Source organism: Hypanus sabinus, chromosome 9 (assembly GCF_030144855.1).
Source record: "Hypanus sabinus isolate sHypSab1 chromosome 9, sHypSab1.hap1, whole genome shotgun sequence".
Classification (NCBI taxonomy): domain Eukaryota; kingdom Metazoa; phylum Chordata; class Chondrichthyes; order Myliobatiformes; family Dasyatidae; genus Hypanus; species Hypanus sabinus.
The window spans coordinates 13,361,662-13,384,755 of NC_082714.1; the positions used below are offsets into that span (position 1 = coordinate 13,361,662).

At 42.5% G+C, this 23,094-nt stretch overlaps 2 protein-coding genes across 4 annotated transcripts in view; one reads left to right on the forward strand and one right to left on the reverse strand.

The window, feature by feature from the left end:
• LOC132399102 (protein FAM83G-like) overlaps positions 1–20,637 on the reverse strand; it is a 57,508-nt gene extending 36,871 nt beyond the window's left edge. The window contains exons 1-2 of the mRNA XM_059979066.1: positions 19,870–20,637; positions 8,656–8,823 (exon numbers count right to left, since the gene is read on the reverse strand). Of these exons, the coding sequence (XP_059835049.1) occupies positions 8,656–8,823; positions 19,870–20,346 (645 nt within the window). The 5' untranslated portion in view covers positions 20,347–20,637. The remainder of the gene's footprint in view (positions 1–8,655; positions 8,824–19,869) is intronic.
• slc5a10 (solute carrier family 5 member 10) overlaps positions 1–23,094 on the forward strand; it is a 197,587-nt gene that overhangs the window by 135,082 nt on the left and 39,411 nt on the right. The window lies entirely within an intron of this gene.

Sequence of the window (23,094 nt, forward strand, 5' to 3'; positions counted from 1 at the left end):
TCTCCACCCTGCTACCTGGGACTAGGCAAAATAATAGTTTAGTATAGACTAGATGGGTTGAAGGGCTTGTTTCAGTAGTGTTCTATGACTCTACAACTTATGCACATCTTTGTTTCATAGAACAGTACAGATGAACAGACCATTCGGCCCACAGTGTTGTGCTGAACCAGCTAAAAAAGCAAATCAAAAACACCCAAACACTAATCCCTCCTGCCTACACCATGTCCATATCCCTCCATCTTCCTTATATTTATTTGCCCATTCAAACGTCTCTTAAAAGGCTCTACCACCATGCCAGGCATCCATAACTTTGAGTAAAAACCTTACCCTTCACATCTCAATTGAAATGACCCCCTCTCACCTTAACTTCATGCTTTCTGGTATTTGACATCTCAACCTTGGGAAACAGATACTGTCTGTCCACTATCTATGCCTCTCATAATCCTGTAAACCTCTATGAGATCTCCCCTTGGCCTTTATCTCCTCATTTCTTTGAGTTGACAACACCCTAAACTATGCATTCTGGTAGAAATACTTGTTTAATATTTCTTGTACTTCAAGATAACTTGGATTTGTACAAAGGATTTGGTTCTCTCCAGTTACAGAACCTCAACACCATTTCTCCAATTGTTTTGATGTCGAAACCAGACAGAGGGAGATCAGATTAATTATCAATCACACCATCAAGGACTCGCTTGACATGAACATGAACTTCCCCCAGTATAGTGGCTGCAGTTTATATTGTCTACAAAACACACTGAAGTTACTCGCCCAGGCTTCTCTGAAGGCACTATCCGAACCCACAGCCTCTACCCCCAAAGGCCGAGGCACAGGCTTTAAATTTAAAAATAAAATTTAAGTGTTGAAGAGTTCATGGCTCCCTGAAAGTGGCTACACAGGTTGATCGAGGGATTAAGAAGGCATATAGCATGAAGAAGGGGCTTGGCCCGAAATGTCGAATGTTTATTCATTTCCATGACTGGCACAGCTCCTCCAGCATTTTGTGAGAGTCGATATGGCATCCTTGCCTTTATTAGTTCAGGCATTGAATTCAAAAGTCAGGAAGTTAGGCTGCAACTTTACTGAACTACAGCTAGAAGCCACAGCTGGAGTACAGTATACAGTTCTGGTTGCCCAATTATAGGAAGGATGCCAAGGCTTTGGAAAGGGTGCAGAAGAGATTTACCGAGATATTGCCTGGATTAGAGGGCATGAGGTTGGCCAAATACGTGTTGTTTTCTCTGGAGTGGCAGAGACTGGGGTGAGATCAGATGGAGGTAAGATTATGTAAGGCAGAGATAAGAGTAGCACTCTTTCTGATATTGCCCAATATCCTAAAACACTTTTTGCCATGTTTTCATACATAAGAATTCCTACTCCATTAGTATGGGACATTCCACAAGAATAAATGAGTGTTTTATTTCTATTCTGATACGTTCCAGCACCTGTCCAATGAAATTCGCTAATTCCCATGAATTTAATCTTTAGTCTTTCCATTTAATTTATCACATTGTCCAATCTTCCTGCTTGGTATAGGGTTCTTACATTCCAAGTGGCAATAATTTTCTTTTGTTACTTGAATTTTATGAGCAGTAGCTTGATGATGGTCGGGGATCCCCTGCTGCCCAGAATCAACCCTACGGAGTGAAGCATCTTTAGAATTGTCTTGAGGATCCTCTTGACGCTGTTGTTGTGCGATACATTTTGTGAGTTTGACCATGGTTTTCTTAGCAAATAGATTCTAGGAAACCTAGTATCTAGCAACGGCGGTTTGGTATTGCCTTCAGTTGGGCAAACTGAGAAATCGCCATTTCTCTTTCCAAACGTTCATCCGCCTGTACTATAGCAGTTGTCAGTTGAGGTCCTAGCTGATCCGCCTTCTCCATCATAAGTTCAGCTACTGAACCTGCCGGATCTGCTGTTGGCCTTAGCTCGTATCCTGAGCAGGAACCCTTGCAGGTGCTAACGTTCCTGGTCAGAGTGGCCCTGGGAGCAACGAATGACGAAGGGGTAACTCCACTTTTCCCTTGTTAGATTCAGAGGATAAACATTATACAGGTATATGCACCAACAACAGATGGAACAAATAAGGATATAGATGAAGAGCTTGAACAAGCAAAGCATGGACACAAATCTCAAGATATTGTTATTGTCATGGGAGATCTAAATGCTAAGGTAGGACAAGGCGCTGATGGAAATACCACAGGACAATTTGAAATAGGGGAAAGAAATGAAAGTGGTGAGAAATGGGTAGAATGGTGCAAGGTGAATAATCAGGTCATTATGAATACCTACTTTAAAAAACATCCAAGACACTTGTGGACCTGGAAAAGTCCAGGTGATAACACCAGAAATCAAATTGACTTTATTACTATAAACCAAAGATTTAGAAACTCAGTGAGTCAAAGCAAAACACATCCAGGTGCAGCCTGTAATAGTGACCATAACCTGTAAAAGTAAACCTTAAAAAACGAAAGAAGCAAAAACCTGAACAATCCCTTGACTACTCGCAATTAATTAAAGAAGAAAACTTGAGACAAAAATTTACAATTGAAGTAAGGAATAGGTTTCAAAGTCTAGAAATAAAATTTGTTGAAGATGATAGCATTCATGTAGAAATGAAGTTTAACTCTCTCCAAAGTAGTGGTCACCAACCCATCAATCGCGATCGACTAGTCGATCTTTGAGACTTTCCCCAGTAGATCCCCCAAAAAAAATTAAAAATAAATACACAAATATTGTTGAGAGATTGTTTCCGAGTTGAGGGGTTTTTGTTCTGTTCTTTCTGCCCAGTGCGCATGCGTGTAGCTCCCCCGCACTACACAGTGTAATTCAGTGGTCCCCAACCACCGGGCCGCAAGGAAACAATACGAGTCAGCTGCACCTTTCCTCATTCCCTGTCACACCCACTGTTGAACTTGAATATATGCGAGGTCATCAGTTGCCTAAGCGCAGTGACACCCTCGCGCCAGGGATCACTGGTTGCCCTCAGGCAGCCGGCTGGAAATGCCGTCGCTACTGGCCTGGAGCACTGCCTCTAAACCTGTTTAGCACACTGAATGCTCGTGGGGAATCCGGAGCTAAAATATTCGCAGACGACCTCATTCGGGCTCAGGGGTCTGTAAGTATCAGAGCAGCTACCGTGCTGCGATCTACTGAAACAAACTTTTGTCGGCCAATAGATCCTACAAGTGGGGCTGGTGTCCTGTCGCACTCTCCGCTCGGTCAGTCGCTCTCTCCGGACTGCGACCGCCGCGGCCTTGGCACGGGGACCTCCGGCCCTGATCTTGTCCTCTCACCCCACCCACGACCATACGCACCTGGCCAAGGCATCTGGCGGTGGGTGGTTGGGAGGCTGGAGCTCGGACCCGGAGGCTGTCTAATGAGGCAATGAAGCCCTCAAAACTGCTCCGGTACCCTGAGTCCAAGCACCCCGAACTTAAAGACAAACACGTTGAGTTTTTTCAGCGGAAAAAAACGTGAGCAGCACAGGGCAGAAGCTAAGTGCTGAGAGCTGCGAAAACTAAATTGCGGAATAGACTGGACATACGGAACCTGCTTCGAGTATCGCTGTATTCCCATCGTGTTTAACGATGTATTCCCATCGTGTTTAAGAATTAAGATGAAAAAAGGAAAGGCAGCAGATCCTGATGAATTAGTAATAGAGCAAATTATTGCCCTTGAAGATTACGGAATTGAAAAACTTACTGATTTAATCAATGACACTTATGAGACTGGAATAATACCAGAAGAGATGAAAAATATCAGTATCTATCACTCTTCCTAAGAAACCTGGAGCAATGGAATGTGAATTACATAGGACCACAAGTTTAATGAGTCATATCACCAAGATACTTCTAAGAATTTTGATGACAAGAGCTAAAAGTAAGATACAAGCTGAAATAGGTAAAGAACAATGTGGTTTTGTGAAAGACAAAGGTACAAGAAATGTGACACTGATGTTAATGATACTATCCGTGCTGTGATTGTTATATGGTTATATGGTTATCAGAATGAGCTATTCAAGTGCAAAAAGATTAGCTCGTTTTATCGACTACACAAAAGCATTTGATAAAGTGAAGCACAATAAGTTATTTGAAATATTACAGGGAACTCTAGATCTAGATTCGAAAGACCTCCGCCTAATCATAAATATGTACTGGGAACAAACTGCCACTGTAAGAATAGATGGAGAAGTGAGTCAGTTTACGAAAATCAAGAGAGGCATTAGACAAGGGTGTGTTTTCTCCCCTGATTTGTTTAATGTGGACAGTGAAACAATATTACAAAAAAATAAGAGACATCTTGGGAATTAAAGTTGGAAGTGAAAACATCAATAATTTCAGATATGCGGATGACACTGTGTTAATTGCAAGTATGGAGGAAGAACTACAAAACTTCGTTGATATAGCTGTTGAAGAAAGTGCAAAAATAGGCCTGTCTATCAATTGCAAAAAGACAGAATGTACGGTGATATCCAAAAAGGAGAATCCTATCTGCAGGCTGAGAATAAACAGGGAAGACATAAAACAAGTACAGAACTTTTGCTACTGAGGAAGCTGGTGACATCAGATGGCAGGTGCGACATGGACATCACAAGAAGAATAGGGATGGCAAAAGACACTTTTACGAGAATGAAAAATATACTGACCAACACTAAACTAGGCATGACAACCCGCCTCAGAGTACTGAAATGTTACATTTATCCAGTTATGTTATGGCTCAGAATGTTGGACAATATCTAGTAACATGAAGAAATGGATTGAAGCAGCAGAGATGTGGTTTTTGAGGAGGATGCAAAGAATATCATGGATGAAACAAATATCTAACGAAGATGTCATGAACAGAGCAAGCACAAAAAGAGAAATGATGTATTAGATCATAAAAAGGCAATGTAACTTCATTGGACATGTGATTAGGAAAGAGGAGTTAGAATGCACAGTAATTATGGGAAAGATTGAAGGGAAGAAAGCAAGAGGAAGGCAAAGACAAATGACGATGGAGAGAGCTCCCAGAGAACTGGAAATGAATACCAATGATTTGATCCACTTGACCCGAAACAGGAGTGTGTGGGCCATGGCAGTCGAATCTCAATCTGGGCATGGCACCTGATGATGAAGAAGTAGAGTAGACAGACAGCATCTTTTTTTCCCCCCAGGGTTGCAATGTTTAATACCAGAGGCAGTTAAGGTGAGAGGGGTATTTTCAATTGAGATGTGAGGGCAAGTTTTGGTTTTAAACACAGAATGGTGGATTCCTTGAAAATGCCGCCTGGTGAGTGGGGGTGGGAATTAAAGGATTAACATATGAGGACCATTTGATGACTCTAGGCCTTTACTCACTGGAGTTTTATAAGAATGAGAGGGATCTCATTGAAACCTGTTGAAAGGCCTAGATAGAGCGGACATGGAGAAGATGCTTCTAATAGTGGGAGAATCTAGGACCAGAGGACACAGCCTTTTGTATAAAAGGACATCCCTTTAGAACAGGAATGAAGAGAAATTTCTTTAGCCAGAGGGTGGTTAATTGGTGGAATTCATTGCCACAGACACTGTGGAAGACAAATCATTAGCTATATTTAAAGATTTCAGCCTGAAATGTCAACTGTTCATTCATTTCCACAGATGCTGCCTGACCTGCTGAGTTCCTCCAGCATTTTGTGTGTGTTTCTTTGGATTTCCAGCATCTGCAGATTTTCTTTTGTTTATACTTAAAAGTTTGATATGTTTTCAATAGGAAGAGTGTCCAAGATTACAAGGAGAAGGCAAAAGAATAGGGCTGAGAGGGAAAATCAATCAGTCCTGTGGTGGAGCACTGATGGGATGAACGGCTTAATTCTGCTCCTCTGTCTTATGGCTCACCAAGTCAAAGACAGTGGTACAGGTCTAAACCTGGGTTTAGGCACAAACTCAGCTACTGCCTGTGTAGCATTTGCAAGTACTTTTTGTGGCTACCTGGATTTCTCACATCCCAAATACATGAGTTTTGTAGATTTCCATCAGTGAAGGACAATGTTAGAATTTGGAGGGAACTGATGACAAAGTGGTGCCTGTGTAAATAAGGAAATCACGGTCTCCAAAGACGTGGCGAGATATAGGACATTTTGTCATGTTTGACCATTATTCTCTAATAAACACAAGGCACATGGGAACAGAACCCTCAACAGATATCCTTCAAGTGACTCTGCATTCTGATATGGAAAACTGTTTCATCAGTCTCAACTGTCCAAATCCTAGAGCTCCCTCTCCAATAACACTGTGGGAAAAGCTCTACCAGAAGTTCAAGGAGGCGGCACCACAACACCTTCTTAAAGGCAGTAAGGGTTGGCCTTTCATGCAAAGTTCACCTTTTGCCTGTGAATGGTAAAACAGTTGAGTCTTAAACGGGGTGGTGCGGTAGAGTAGCAACATTCTACAGTAGCCAGCTGTAAGATTGGGGTTCGATTCCTGCCACTGTCTGAAAGGAGTCCGTGCATTTTCCCTGTGACTGTGTGGGTTTTCTCTGCGTGCTGTGGTTTCCGCCCACATTCCAAGGATGTACTGTTAGGATTAGTAAATTGTGGACTTGCTATGTTGGTGTCAGAAATGTGGCAACATTTGAGGGGCTGCCCAGCTCAGTCTTCACGGATCTGCTTTGACACAAGTGATACCTTGTCAGTGTATTATTTCAATATACATGTGACAAATAAAGCTAATCTTTAGGTGGGTCAGGTGTTTCATAAGAACAAAAGAACATTTGACAGCAAGTTGAAGAAATATTTGAGCAGATGACCAAAAGCTTGAGGCAGGGTGCTTTTCTTTACTACTGGGACAGGAAATGTTCATTGGAATTTATACAATTTAATGCAGAGGTAAAAAAAAATCAGATAAATATATGGGTGATTCTTTCCTCTCCCATGAATTAGATTACATTGCTTTGACTTGTTATAATTTATACAGCTCAAACTGAAATATCAGTCCACTTCCGGATCCAAGAGAGGGCAGCCTAAAAAAAAGATTCTGGCATAAATGTGAATTAAAATGGAAGCCTGTTAGCCAGTACCAGATGCTCAGAGCTTAGAGTTCAAAGGTGATTGTAAAGTGATAATACTATTCGGCTTGTTAAAAGAAATAATCTGGATAATAATTCACTAACAAGGATGAGTTCATAGTCGAGATGCGGATTTCCCGTAGCACTGAAGCTGGTGTAACAAAAGGCTTTTTTTAAAATTCAAGGGTGTTTTATTATTATAGTATGTAACACTTTTTGCAATATCATTGTGTTATCAGCAATGATTATTAGAGTGATACTTGGCATAGATGGAATATCTCAAAGAACAAATGCATTAATTGGCCTCCTTAACAGGCACCTTGTGTTCCATGTGTTGTGCATTCAGAAATGCTATTCTGCACATCACTGTTACAATTGGAGGTACTGTCGCCTTCTTGTCAGCTTGACCCCATCTGGCCATTGTCCTCTGACCTCTCTCATTAACAAAGCATTTTCACTCACAGAACCGCCACTCACTGGATGCTTTATGCTTTTCACACTGCTCTCTGTAAACTCTAGAGACTGCTGTGCATGAAAATCCCAGAAGATCAGCAGTTTCTGAGATCCTCAAACCACCCCATCTGGCACCAGGGTCAAAGCCTCTTAGATCACATTTCCTCCCCTTTCTAATGTTTGGTCTGAACAACTGAACCTCTTGACCATGTCTGCATTGCTTTTATAAACTGAGCTGCTGCCACATGGTTGGTTGATTAGATATTTGCATAAATAAGCTCTACCTAATAAAGTGACCACCGAGTGTATGATATACAGTACTAGGTGTGAATGGTCCACTCCCACTCCTAATTCATATGTTCAAACCTGTAATCACTCATGTTACTTTCCCTGTACAGATGTGTTGCTCTTTATATATTCTTTAACCAAAGGGTGGTCAATCTGTGGAATTTACTGCCAAACGACCAGGGAGGCCAAATCATTGCAGCGTGATAACAGGCCCTTCCAGCCCACACTGCCCAATTTACACCAATGTGACCAATTAACCTACTAACCAGTTATTCTTTGGACGTGGTCACAGGGAGAATATATAACTCCCTACAAACAGCAACAAGAATTGAACCTGGGTCGCTGGCGCTGTACAGTAGTTGCATTATGCTAACTGCTACGCTATCATGCTGTGTATTTAAAGCAGACAATCTCGATTAGCAAGGGTGTCAAAGGTTACATGGAGAGGCATGAGAATGGGGTTGAGAGGGATAACAAATCAGCCATGATGGAATGATGGAGCAGACTTGATGGACTGAATGGCCTAATTCTGCTCCTACATTTTATCATCCTACATGATGGACAGTTCCTTTCTGAATCCTTAAGAAAATTGATGCCAGCCATGGAAATGGGAAAGGACTTTGGATACATGTCCATACTAATTCAGATGAAGCCACACACTGAAATACATTAACTTCTACACAAACAGATAAAGGATCTTTGAGCATTCTAGTGCAAAATCCAGGAGGAGGATGATTTTTTCTCTCTCTCTCCTCCCAGTGCAAAGGCATTTCATCTTTAAAAAAAAAGTGACCATCTGATGGACCTTGTCTTTCAACTGTGAATCACACATGACACCATGGCTGATCAGCCTGGCTGTCTACTCATTTCCTCACTTCCACTTACTTTCAGCATTCCCATATGCATTCCCGCATTCTGGCACATCTTCAGGAAATATTTGATGTTAGTCTCATCATGAATGATGTAGACAGGAACTTTCCTCTTGAAGCTGGCATCCAGCAAGTCTTTGAAGATATCGATGTCTGTAAATAGGTCCATGACAACAGCAATTACCTAGGAACAGGAAGAAAGCAGTTAATAGTCATTTGCTCTGATGTTTGATTAGCCAGGGCAAAGGTTATGGGGAGAAGGCAGGAGAATGGGGTTGAGAGGGATAATAAATCAGCCATGATGGAATGGCGGAGAAGACTCAATTGGCCGAATAGCCTAATTTTGTTACTACGTGTCATGGTCACATGACAGTGATTGCAGCGGTTACTGGAACACTTTACAGCACCAGCTATAAGATCATGGTTCAATTCCCCCCATTGCCTGTAAGATGGTACGTTCTCCCCATGACCGTGTGGGTTTCCTCTGGGTGCCCTAGTTTCCTTCTATGTTCCAAAGTTACAGTTATTAACAAACTGTTCAAGGAATTCAGCATTAGGGTTAGGGTCAGCAGGTCGGGCAGCATCTACGGAAGTGAATGAAGAGTTGACATTTGAGGCCAAGACCCTTCATTAGCCCGGACTCTTTCTTTTCCCCTTTCCAAAGATGCTGCTCGACTTGCTGAGTTCCTCCAGCATTAGGTGTGTGTTATCTGGATTTCCAGCATCTGCAGGATCTCTTGTGTTTATGGTTAGTAAGCTGTGAAAATGCTATATTGGCACCAGAAGCAGAGACATGACGGCTGCCAGCAGCACGGGCTCAAATCATGTTGCTCAGTGACACAAATGACACATTTCACTGTATATTTCGATGTTTATGTGACAAATAAAACTAACCTTTAAGAATCTGTAGACCAGTGAGACTACTACTGCTTGAGGCTGAAACTCATTTCACGGCTAGTAATAAATGAAATTCCTTTCAGATGGGGTTGGCTTAGAGAAAATATTTCCACATAGAAAATAGAAACTAAAACTGCAAGTAACGGAGGAATTAAGGAGAAAGTTATTTACTCAGTGGTTGATGAGGCCAGAAGTATGATTCACAGGTTCATTACAGAGACAATAGGAGGATGTGCTGAAGTTAAACAGTGTGAAGGACATTAGTGAGACCCATTGTAAACTTGGGGGACCACCTCAGCTGCATCTGCCTGAAGCAGAACTTCACAGTGGCCAACTCTTTTAATTCTGATTCCCATTCCGACACGTCAGTCCATGGCCTCTTCTTGTGCTACATTTGTCTTAACGACCAACACAGCCCAAGGATGTGCTCAGGGCAACCTGTAAGCATCGCCACACGTTCTGGCACTAACGCAGCATGTCCACCATGTTCAGCAGAACAATACACGCAACGACAGCAGCAGCAAGACAACAGCCTTCCCCTCCCTCCCACCTACACACCGACTCACACACGCAGCGTGACGTTGAAAATAGACTGAACACTGTAATTATCAGTGAACCCTTCCACTTCTCACCTTACAAAGGGAACATCTACGGAGAAGAACGTGAGCTCATGTGGCCTTTACCAGGTTTCCCGAACCACTAACATTCACAGCGGATCGTGAGGAAGGCTCTTGACCCAAAATCTCTCTATTCCTTTCTTAAATGCTGCCTGATCTGCTGAGTTCCTCTACCATTTTGTGTGTGTTTCTCCAGATTTCCAGAATGTCTTGTTTATGAATCACAGCATATTCTGGTTTTATTGTAGAAAGGTACTCTTCTGCTCTTCCCCCAGTCCCATCGAATCCCTTACCTTCTCATTGAAGGCAGTTTCACATCTAGTAAATGCTAGTAATAGCATTTCCCACACAGCTGAACTCCTTCAATGATATACCTGAACGTCAGCTAGACTTTTCAGCTCAATGTTCTCGAATGACTATTGATAAGATAGACCCTCAACCTTGTAATCTACCTCTACCTTACTGTCTACCAACACAGCACTTTCTGAATAACATTTTATTCTGCATTGTTATTGTTTCCCCTTGTACTATTTCAACATTCTGTGGTAATGAAATGATTTATGGATGGAATGCCAAACTAAGTTTTTCCAACTGTACCTCAGTACCTTAATAAACAAATTTACCAATTCTAATTTACCAACGGAAAGAGTACTAACAATGAATCAGAATCAGGTTTACTATCACCGGCATATGTTGTGAAATTTGTTAACTTTAGGCAGCGGTACAACAAAATACATGAACAAAAGACATGATAAATAAATATAGTGGGAAAAAACTAAATCACATTAATTACACATACACACACACACACACACACAGGCTGATTGATAAGTTTGTGGCCTAAGGTAGACGGAGTCAATTTTAGAACACCTAGCGCATTTATTTTTCCAACACAGTCCCCTCCTACATTTACACACTTAGTCCAGCAGTCGTGGAGCGTACGGATCTCGGACCTCCAGAAAGTGTCCACAGCAGGGGTGATTGACAGGTTCGTGGCCGAGGTAGAAGATGAGTTATTAACTTCAAACTTTCTGCATATTCATTCAAAGAGTCGAACTGCATGTATATGTAAATGTGCTAGGTTTTCTAAAATTGACTCCTTCTACCACCAGCCACGAACTTACCAATCACCCCTCATATGTCTATTAAATTGTTATGTTAAAATAAGTAATACAAAAAAAAACACAGAAATTTTAAAAAGTAGTGAGGTGGTGTTCATGGGCTCAATGTTTATTTAGAAACTGGATGGCAGAGGCTGTTCCTGAATTGCTGAGTGTGTGCCTTCAGGCTTCTGTACCTCCTTCGCAACGGTAACAATGAGAAGAGGGCAAATCCTTGGAGGTGGGGTCTTTAATGATGGATGTTGCCTTCCTGACGCACCAATCCTTGAAGATGTCTTGGATATTACGGAGGCTAGTACCCATGATTGAGCAGACTAGTTTTACGTTTCAGCAACTTACATCGATCTTGTGCGGAAGCCCGCTCGTACCAGCGGTGATGCAGCAAGTCAGAATGCTTTCCTTGCTATATTTGTAGAATCTCCTCAAACTCTGAATGAGCATATAGTCTCTGTCTTGGCTTCTTTATAGCTGCATCAGTACGTTGCGTCCAGGTTAAGTCCTCAGGGACACTGACACCCAGGAACTTGAAACTGCTCACTCTCTCCACTTTTGATCCCCCTATGAGGTTGGGTTTCTATTCCTTTATCTTACCCTTTCTGAATCCGCAATCAGCTCTTTGGTCTTGCCGACACTGAATGCAAGGTTGTCACTGTGAAACCACTCAACTAACTGGTATATCTCGTTCCTGTTCGCCCTTTCAACACCAACTGAGATTCTGCCAACAACGGCTGTATCGTCAGCAAATTTATAGATGCTGTTTGAGCTGTGCCTCGCCACACAATCATGAGTATAGAGAGATTAGAGCAGTGGGCCAAGCACACATCCCTGTGGTTGTGCCAGTGTTTATTGTCAGCGAGTCGGAGGTGTTATTTCCAATCTGCATGGATTGCAGTCTTCCGGTTAGAAAGTCGTGGATCCAGTTGCAGAGGGAGGCTCAGAGACCCAGGTTCTGTAGCCTTCCGATCTGCATCATAGGAACGCTAGTGTTAAATGTCGAGCTTATAGGGCCATCGCTGGAAGGGAGGTGTGTACTTTCTCTACATTTTTTTCCTGGTGAACTCTGCAGCTCAGATCCAGGAGCTGATTCATTGAGTCAGGATGTTGAGGAGAACCCACTACACAGTTACTGACCTATTTCAATATGTAATGTAGATAGAGAAGTCCAGAAGAGATACACCAGAATTATCCTTGGAATGAAAGAGTTAATGTACGTATTCACTGGAGTTTATAAGAATGGTGGGGGGGGAGGGGGGTTCTCATTGAAACCTATTGAATACTAAAAGGCCTGGATAGAGTAGGTATGGAGCATATGCATCCTTTGGGGCAGGGGGGTGGTAGTCTAGAACCAGAAGGCAAAGCCTCAAAAGGGCATACCTTTAGAACAGAGATGAGAGTTTCTTTAGCCAGAGGAGGGTGAATCCTCCGAGTCATTTGATATTTTTTTAAAAAATGGCAGAGGTCAATAGGTTATTGATTAGTAAGGGTGTCAAAGGTTACAGGGAGAAGGCTGGTGAATGGGGCTGAGAGGGGTAATAAATCAATCATGATGGAATAATACAAATTTGATTGGCCCAGAATCATGGACAAGTGGCCTTATTCTTCTATGTCTCACTGTCTTAATTACATCAAAATGGAGATTAGTTAAAAACCCTCAGCCAAGGTGTTGCAAGTTGTGCAGTTTCAATATGTAACATGCTACTGAAAATGTTATCTATACATGTAGTCATTTTCTTATACCAAGTTGAATTTAGTTTGAATTTCATCCTTATAGTGTTGGAATTTTAGGTTTTACAAATAAACACTTGCATTATACGAATAGATAGCATATGGCAAAAGTAATTTCAATGAAAATATTTTACATTACTGTTATGCCACGGGCAGCGAGGTCTTGCTCTCAGAATTCACCGAGCCCCAGGTATTTCAGTACCTCCAGGAGCAGCGCCGTCAATGATCCAATTCCTTGCCAATGTTGCTGACTGAAGCATTGCAGGAAATTGGAACATCGAAGCAGTGGGCGCAGTTGTCAAAGGCCTCTCTACTCGAGCAACGTCTCCCTCTCTCTCTCAATGGTGAGAGAGTCTGCTGGCTCGAGTTGGGGGGGAACTCGAATCCGTGACTCTACAGAACGTAACATCAGAACAGCGAGCTGCGGGTCTCCCTCTCACTATGATAGGTGCAACATCTCTTTCTCCGCCATTGGTGACAGAGGGCCTGTTGAAATGTTTGGTTGGACAGTACTTTTTAAATGGACTCTAGATCATGGTCTCTAGGGGTTTGCTATTGCGTGGTGGGTGGGTGTGGGGGGAGAGGGGGGCTTTGGGGTTCTAACATTTTTCAGTCATTCATTCCTCAGAATTTATTTTCTCTCTGTTTTGTGGATGTCTGCGCAGGGCAAGGATTTCAGGTTGTATACTGTATACATTCTCTGACATTAAATTGAACCACTGAACCAAGCTTGTGATATCAATATTATAGTATTTCAGTGTGATATTTCACATCATCTCAAAAGGTTTCTTAGGCAGTTCATTTGATCAACCATTCTAGTTAATCACTCCCACCTCCCATTCTATCTATTACCACCATCACAGCGACACTTTAAAGCACTTTTATACTGCTAATTACATTATAAATACCTGCTGCTATTTATGCACATTGTATTCCATATGTACTTTAAACTCAAATGTATTATAATTATTGAATGTTGTTTTTTCCCCCAAGATCAAAGTAAATTTATTATCATAATACATATATGTCATCATATACTGCCTTGAGGTTCTTTTTTTAAATGGGCATTCACAGTAAATACAAAGAAACTCAATAGAATTAATAAAAAACTAAACACAAAGATGGACAAACAACCAATGTGCAAAGACAGCAATTTGTGCAAAAAGGAAAACAAAACAATAATAGATAAATAATACTGAGAACATGAGTTAGAGAGTCCTTGACAGTGAATCTAGGGGTTGTAGAATCAGTTCAGTGTTGAGGTGAGTGAAGTTACCCACTCTGTAAGACAATTCAGAAATATTTCATTCACTGCAGTTTCAAGCATTCAGGCTTACTAATGCCAGAAACTGGCGGGAGTGAAAATGAAACAATTTTGCTACTTCAACAAGTTAGGTACTATGAAGAATTTGAGAAGCATCAACAAACATCTTGAATGAAGATTTGGAGGATGCAATCATTAATAGCATTAAATAAAGGTAGTTCAATATCTGCACTAGATGCCTGCACTGATGTTGTTCATTTACAGTCAAAAGAACATGGCAGCATACACTGGATGAATTCCTCCGTCAATAAATATTAGGAACTACAATTTTACAATACTGTAGTAATATTTGTAGTGTTCTAATTTGTTCTGTATTTCATTTAAATACATAATTCATTACTCAAGTTATCTTTTTTATATCTTTTTAAGTATTTCTATTAAACTTTTGTAGCCAAAATGCTTATAACATTTTAAGTGTGGGTACAGGCTTATAGAGCAGCATTAAGGGAGCTCTGTATTGTCTTTTTCTTCAAACAAGATGTTAACCAGGACTCCGCACGTTCTCTCAAATGAAAGATCCTATGACAATATTTCAATTAATATCCCCAGATTCTCCTCCAAGCAGACTACAAACGTCGTGGTTTGGATCATTGCGTGCCTCAATGAACAGGAGAGCTATGTTGACTGAAGTCAGGACTTTATGTTTCAGTTCTTGGTAGGGCCACCTATGTCAAACAGGTCAAAGGGTAGAGGCCAGACTAGGCATGGAGCACCAGTCCTCCAGGTTTAGGGGTTCAGCTTGGGGTTAACAACCCTGACTGGTAAAGCAAAATTGTTACGGAAACAGCAATGAAGAATCCTTCTACACGATTTTGACAGTATTCCAGAGTCTCCACCCGGGACTTGCATGACTGATAGTAGTGAAAACCGAGAGGAAGCCACCGACGTGATGAAGGAAGCTGTGAGCACCGTCAGAGATGGAGGCACCGTCATTGCTGCCCTAAATGCCAACAGCATAATGGACAGTAAGTACTAAGTATCCTCAGATTCTGGCCAATATTTAGAACGTAGAACAGTACAGCACAGGAATAGGCCTTTCCAATGTTCAAAAGCTCAACGTAAATTTATTATCAAAGTACATGTGTCATCATATACTGCCCTGAAATGTATTTTCTTGCAGGCATTCACAGTAGAACAAATAAATACAATAGAGTCAGTGAAAAACTACACACAAACTAAGAATGGCAAACAACTAATGTGGAAAAGACAAATTATGTTAATACAAATAAAAGTAAATAAATAATAGAGTTAAAGCATCCTTGAAGGTGAGTCTGTAGGTTTTGGAATCAATACTGTGATGAGGTGAGTGAAGGCTCCTCACTGGCTCGAAGGGTAATAACTGTTCCTGAACATGGTTGTGTACTCAGTCAGCATTTTTAAACATTATAGTAAACACAAAGTACACGGCAGGTGCTGTGGTAAAATCAACATGTACAAAAGTTGGATGAACTCAGCAGGTCAGGCAGCATGCGTTGAAATGAGCAGTCAAAGTTTCAGCCTGAAATGTTGACAGCACATTTCAACAGATGCTGCCCGACCTGCAGAGTTCATCCAGCTTTTGTACATCTTAAACATTATTATTTGTTGGAGATAACAATTATATTTCCTATTCATTGGCACTTGCCTCTTTGACTCTAAAGTGCTTTGAGACATAACATGCCTTCTACGCTGTAGATTGAACCCAGTAGCCTGCCTAGCTTTAAAGTTCCTAGAGAATCAGTATGTAGAAATTCATTCCTGGTTAGCAGAGACGGTTCAGTCATTGGGGTAAATTGGATCTTTGCCTCTAAAGTTCAGTCTATTGAAGTGTCTAGAATCAATTTCCAGAAAGTAAACACGTTGCTGTGGTAAGAAAAGGTGCAACAGAAGTCAGTTTCTTATCTTTATTTGACTCAGGAATAATGGAAGATTTAAGATTCAACATTTAAGAAAAGCTCCTTCCCCTCCACCATCAGGTTTCTGAAAGGACAATAAACCAACCCATGAACACTACCTCTCCATTTTTAATTTAATGAATTTATTTATTGAGATACCGCGTGGAATAGGCCCTTCTAGCCCTTTGAGCTGTGCCGCACAGCAATTCCCAGATTTAATCCCAGCCTAATCATGGGACAATTTACAATGACTAATCAACTTACCAACCGGCAGGTTTTTGGACTGTGGGAGGAAACTGGAGCACCCAGAGAAAACCCATGCAGTCACAGGGAGAATGTATAAACTCCTTATAGGCAGCAACAGGAATTGAACCCTGATCACCTGCACTGTAAAGCATTGTGCTAACCACTACACTACTGTGTGCTTTTTTGTTCACTTTTTGCACTGCTTATTATATTTCTCACTGTAATGTTTTTAAAAATGCATTGCACTGTCACAAAACAAGTTTCACAACACATTAGATGTTAGTGATATTAAATCTGATTCTGAAATGCCACAGAGTCACTTGAAGCAAAGCCTATTTCAATACTTCTCATCAACAGCATTGAGCATACACTGGGAACAAGACTCAGTCCGGGGTTTGTTTGTCTCTACCTCTTTAGTCCTCACCCTCTCTGGTTCAAAGTTTAAAGTTCAAAGTAAAATCTATTACTCAAGTACGTATATGTCACCATATACTGCCTTGAAATTCATTTTCTTGCAGGGATTTACAAGGACAATAAAGAAATGCAATAGAATTTACAAAAAAAACTATACATAGAAGAACTGACACGTAACCAATGTGCAAAAGAAGATAAATTGTGCAAATAAAATAATACAGAGAACATGAGTTGTAAAGTGTCCTTGACAGAGAGTCGGTAGGATGCAGAATCAGTTCAGAGTTGAGGGGAGAGATGTTATCCACTCCGGTTCAGGAGCCTGATGGTTGTGGATAATAACTGTTTCTAAACATGGTGGAGTGAGGCTTAATGTACTGTACCTGTATCTCCAGCCTGATGGTAGCAGTGAGAAGAGACCATGGCCTGGATGGTAGATGGTGTTTGTTGATCGATGGTGCTTTCTTGTGACAGGCTCCATGTAGATGTGCTCAGTGATGGGGAGGGCATGTTTCCAGTGGTGGGGGAGTCTAAGATCAGAGGACAGAGCCTCAGAATAGAGGGGTATCCTTTTAGAAAGGAGATGAGGAGGCATTTCTTTAGCCAGAGGGTGGTGAATCTGTACAATTCATTGCCACAGGCAGCTGTGGAGGCCAAGTCTTTATGTATATTTAAAACAGGTGGTTGACAGGTTCTTGACTGGTCAGGGCATGAAGGCAGAAGATTGGGACAGAGGGCGTAAAATAGATCAGCTGTGATGAAATGGCAGAACACACTCAATGGGCCAAATGGCCTAATTCGGTTCCCACTATCTTATCATCTTTGCCTGTGATAGACTGGGCTGTGCCCTCTACTTTCTGTAGCCTTTTCCAGTCCTGGGCATTGGTGTTTCCATAATAGGATGTAATGCAAACAGTTAGGACACTTTCCACTGTGCATCCGTAAAAGTTTGTTCTAAGTGACGAGCAGGATCTCAACAAACTTCAAAGTCGAGGCACTGCTGTGGTTTCTTTGCGATGGCACTCACATGCTGGATTCAGGCCGGATCCTCTGACACGATGATGCCAAGCTACTGACCCTCTCCATCTCTGTCCAGCCACTGTGCTTCCCAGGCAACCATTGAAGTGAATCTTATCTATTGACTTAACTTTGACAACCACCCAATCCTCAGAGGGGTCAACAGTGAAACGATGAGCAACTTCAACTTTGTGTAAGTCAACGGCTCAGCCCAGATCCGACTGCGTCTAACATTTTGATGCAATCAAGAAAAAGAGATGCCAGTGGCTTTGGTGGGTTTGAAGAAATTTGGTTTGTCACCAAAGACACTCGCAAATTTCTACAGATGAGCCATGGACAGAACTCAAGACTGGCAACATCATCACCTGGTATGGAAGCACAGGATCAGAAAAGAAACCACAGAGGGCTGTAGATTCACCCAGCTCCATCATGGGCACAAGCCTCCCCAGCTTTAGAATTGGGTTTAACATCACTGGCATACGTCAAGAAATTTGTCATTTTGCTTCAACAGTACAATATTGACATGATTTAGTGTTTTTTTTTTGCTGTTTACTGTTACTTACAGTAAATTTGTTTATATTTAGAAACTTCACATTATTTTCGAAAGCATCCTCACTTTACGGATTTTTTTTACGAGTCTAAGGTTTTTGCACAGTACTGTATGCACACACTCAACGATTCAGGAACAGCTTCTTCCCCTCTGCCTTCAGATTTCTGAATGGACATTGAACCCAGGAACACTGCTTCTTTTAATTTTTAATTTTGCACTACTTATTTAATTTAGCCATTTAATATAAACTTACTGCAAGTCACATTATGATCCTGCATTGCACTGCAGTGCTGCTGTAAAGACAAGTTTCATGACATATGCCAGTGATAATAAACCTGACTCTGATTCATTCCCTAACCGCTCATTGTGCTTTCACGAGGCAGATTCAACAGAGACAAGATGACTAACTTTACAAACTGAGAGGAAATGTTTACTGATGTTACTCCATCCAGGTGTCAGAATCTCCCACAGCAGGAACAATTAAACTTTGTTCTATGAATGCAGTACATTAATTTAGACTTGACTTACGATTAAATTAAAGAGATGTCAAGGGTAAGTTTTTTTTAATTCAGAGTGCGTGGAATGGGCTGCCGCAACGGTAGTGGAGGCGGATACGATAGGGTCTTTTAAGAGACTTTTGGATAGGTACAAGGAGCTTAGAAAAATAGAGGGCTATGGGTAAGCCTAGTAATTTCTAATGTAGGGACATGTTCGGCACAACTTTTTGGGCCGAAGGGCCTGTGTTGTGCTGTAGGTTTTCTATGTTTCTAATACAGCACTAGTTACACAATTAAGATTCTTAGCATGGATGATAAGGAAACTAGGTACTAAATAACTTATGTCTGCTAAATAACACTTTGGTGTAGGTGTTCTCTAAACCCATATCCCTTTGTCTTTTCTCTTCCAATGTTCCTTGAGGCATCCTACTAAAATGCTTATATTGGTGTCTAAACAATGAAAATGTTTTAGAATTTTCTTTTCCTGTTTTATTTGCGAAGTTATTTGAACCAACTTAATTTCCAGTGGGTGACATGCCCCACGTCCCACTCCAAGACCCCAATCTAAGCTGACACCCGTACAAACTGAGGGAGCTTGGTGCCGACTGAATATCAGCCGTAAGGTACAGGAGTAGGATTGGGCCGCTGGCCCCGTTAAGTCTTCTCCACCATTAAATGGCAGATGATTTTCTGTTTTAAATCTCATTCGCCTGCCTTAACCTCGCAGTACCAGGCAGCTCAGCGGAATCAGAGATGCTGTGTGTAACATCCAATATTGAACCACGAGCCCCATCTCAACTCCTGAAGAGGAATGGAAAGGGCTCTATTCAGAGGGGCAAGTTTACTTTCCCACCCATCCCCGGAACTTCAAAGAATCAGTCGTCAGGATCCTACTGGCGGGGGTTCTACCTTGTGTTTGTCCCGACAGGTGCTACGCAAAGTCCCTCTCACCTTCTGCGCTTGGCTGATCATTCGGCGGAACATCTCCTTGATGTGGACGGAGCCCTCCATGGGGGGCTGCGTGTACACGTTCGCGCGGGTCACCCCGCGGTAGCCAGAGCAGTCCGGCCAGCCCAGGTCCAAGCTGGGCCGGGACACGTCCGAGGAGTCGGGCCAATAGTGGAGCGAGAGAGGCGTGCGCTTCGCTTCCCGACCCGGCTCTTCGCCGGCTTCATTCCGCCAGCCGCCGAGCCCTTCCTCGTCCAGGAAATCCCTAACCGACCTCAGGATCTGCTGGATGTCCAGCTCGGAGAGGAACTCCCGCAGTTTCTCCTGGGCCACCATATCATTGAAGGCGTGGATCCCTCCCGCCACCAGCGCCTCCAGGGCCAGCCTCTGCCCCTCGCTGTAGAAAAACTCCGGCTTCGACTCATTCGAGCGAAAGTTGACGTTGCTCTGGTCCAGGCACTGCAGCTGGGACAGTGCCATTCCTCACAGTCCTTGAGACCGGCTGCCGACCGGCCGAGTGCAGCGCGACCCACTGACACGTCTCCCCGCAACCCTGCCCGGTCCGGCCACTCCCCTTCAGGTAATCCAAACCACACCCAACGTGTCCATCGCAACCACGAGTTAGTTTCCTTTTAACACCCGTGTGCCCATAGAACAGGAAGCTGACTCAGCCGGGTTGGGTCCCCTCAAGCCACAGACCATCCGCAGAACCGTAAGCCGCGCTGGGTTCCTCCGGCCGGTTGTCCGCTGATTGCTTATTTACCACAGGCCCTGAGACAGGGTGAAAAGCTTTCGGTTATATTCAGGTTTAATGTCACTGGCGTAGAGAAATTTGTCCTTTTGCGCAACGGTCCAAAAACATTTAAAAAAAACACAATAAACTAGAATAGAAAATACAAGACGCTGGGAATCCAGGGAACACACAGATAAGTACATATAAATAAATAAAATAGTGCTAAAAGAGAGCAAAAGTGGCGGGGCGGCGTTCAAGGATCTGTTCACTGTTTAGAAATCTGATTGTGGAGGGGTGGGAGCTGTTCCTAAAACTTCATGAGTGTGTGTCTTCAGGTTCCTGTACCTCCTCCCTGATGGTAACAATGAGAAGAGGGATAGTGGGTGTCCTTAATGACGGACGCCACCTTTTGGAGGCATTTTGAAGATGTCCTCGATAAGGGGGTTTCCCTACATTAGAGTGTCAAGGAAGAACAAAAGCAGGCCAGGGATAAGGTCGATTGGAGAGAGGGAGAGTTCATCTTTATTGTACAAGAGGTCAGTTTAAGAGTCTTACAACAGTAAACTTGAACCTGGTGGTAGTAATGTCAGCCTTTTGTACCTTCTCCCTGAAGGGAATGAGGAGAAGAGAGACCAGTTGAGGTTGGTGGGGTTGGTTGTAATAGTTTTGGCTACCTACTTTCCCTAAGGCAGTGGAAAGTGTGGTCAAGAGTCCATCCAGGGGAGGTTTCCAGGCAGCATTTACAAACACCTTTCTACTGATTGGTCAGGGCATGAAGGGATCTTGGGGAGAAGGAAGGATATTGGAGCTTAGAGGAACATTGGATCAGCTATGATGAAATAGTGGAGCAGACTCGATGGGCCAAATGGCCTAATTCTGCTCCTATGTCTTATGCTCATATGCGTTGGTGCGTGCGTTAACATAAGAGGTTCTGCAGATGCAAACACAATGCTGGCGGGACTCAACTGGTAAGGCAGCATCTCTGGAGGGGAATAAACGGTGGACATTTGGACCAAGACCCTTCATCATGACAAAGAACTCGGCCTGAAATGTCAACTGTGTATTCATTTCCACAGATGCTGCCTGACTTGCTGCTGAGTTCCACCAGCATTTTGTGTGTGTTAGACTGCATTTACTATTCCAGGGATGCGGTTCGGACTCTGAGCTTCATATGAGCAAGGAATTTCATTGAATAGTGATGCATATGACAATAAATGAATCTGAATCAGAAGAGATTGATACAGCTGGGAAACAGGCCATTCGGCCCAACATGTCCTTGCTGTCCAAGTTGTCTACTTGAACTAGTCCTATTTCCTCATGTTTGGACCATATCCCTCTTAACCTTTCCTACCCATGTATCAGTCCAATGTCTTCTAAACATCACAATCGTATCCTCCTCTATCACTTCCTCTGGCAGCTCATTCCATTATCCCCTCAGATTCTTTTTGTAAATCTTTCCCCTCTTGCCCTAATCCTTGCCGGTGGTGTAGTGGCATTTGCACCAGACTTTGAGGCAAGTGGTCCTGGGTTCAAATCCAGCCAGCTCCTCGCATGCATTCCATCCGTGCTGGGTTGAGCATCAAGCTAGTAACTTGGCCTCATAAAAAACACAGACAAATACTAAAGAAACGGCAAGTTTGCTGCCTGATGTGCCTCAAGTTGTGGAGAGGACCTAACTTCCCCTCCCACCCAATGCCCTTTAATTTTAGACTCCCATACTCTGGGGAAAAGCATTATGACAATTCACCTTAATTCTGCTCCTCATTAGTATATGAACCTCTGTAAAGTCAATCTTTAGACTCTTACGCTCAAGGAAAATTGTCCCCACCAATCCTTGTAGCACAAGCCTTCCAGTCCTGGTAACATTCTTTGTGAACTGTTTCCATTCTTCCTTTACCCGAGCAAGCAGAAGTGTACAAAATAGACAGGTGTCTTCTACAACTGTGATGTGATGCCCAAAAACTTGTACTCAATGCCCTGACCAATGAATTTCTTGCATCTCGCAGGCCGAGCAGCGTCTGTGGAAGAAGGAAGAGAGAAAGTTAATATTCGGTTCTCATAGGGTTACAGTACGAAACAGGCTCATCAACTCTGCACTGATCATCAAACCACCCATGTTACACTAACCCCACATTTTCCGAGACTTGCCCCGTCACATCAGAATCAGGTTTATTATCATTGTCATATGTATTGTTTTGTGGCAGCAGTACAGTGCACTACATAAAATATACTATAAATAAGAATAAGAAATATATTTTAAAAAATCAGTTGTGCAGATGAGAGCAGCGATGGTGAGGTAGTGTTCATAGGTTCATTGTGCATTCAGAAATCTGATGACAGAGGGGAAGAAGCTGTTTCTAAAAGCCCTTGTCTTCAAGCTTCTGTGCAACATTCAGAGTTGTACCATTGAGCACATCTACATGAAACGATGTCGTGGGAAAGTAGCATCCATCATCAGGGACCCCCACCACTCAGGGCATGCTCTCTTCTCATTG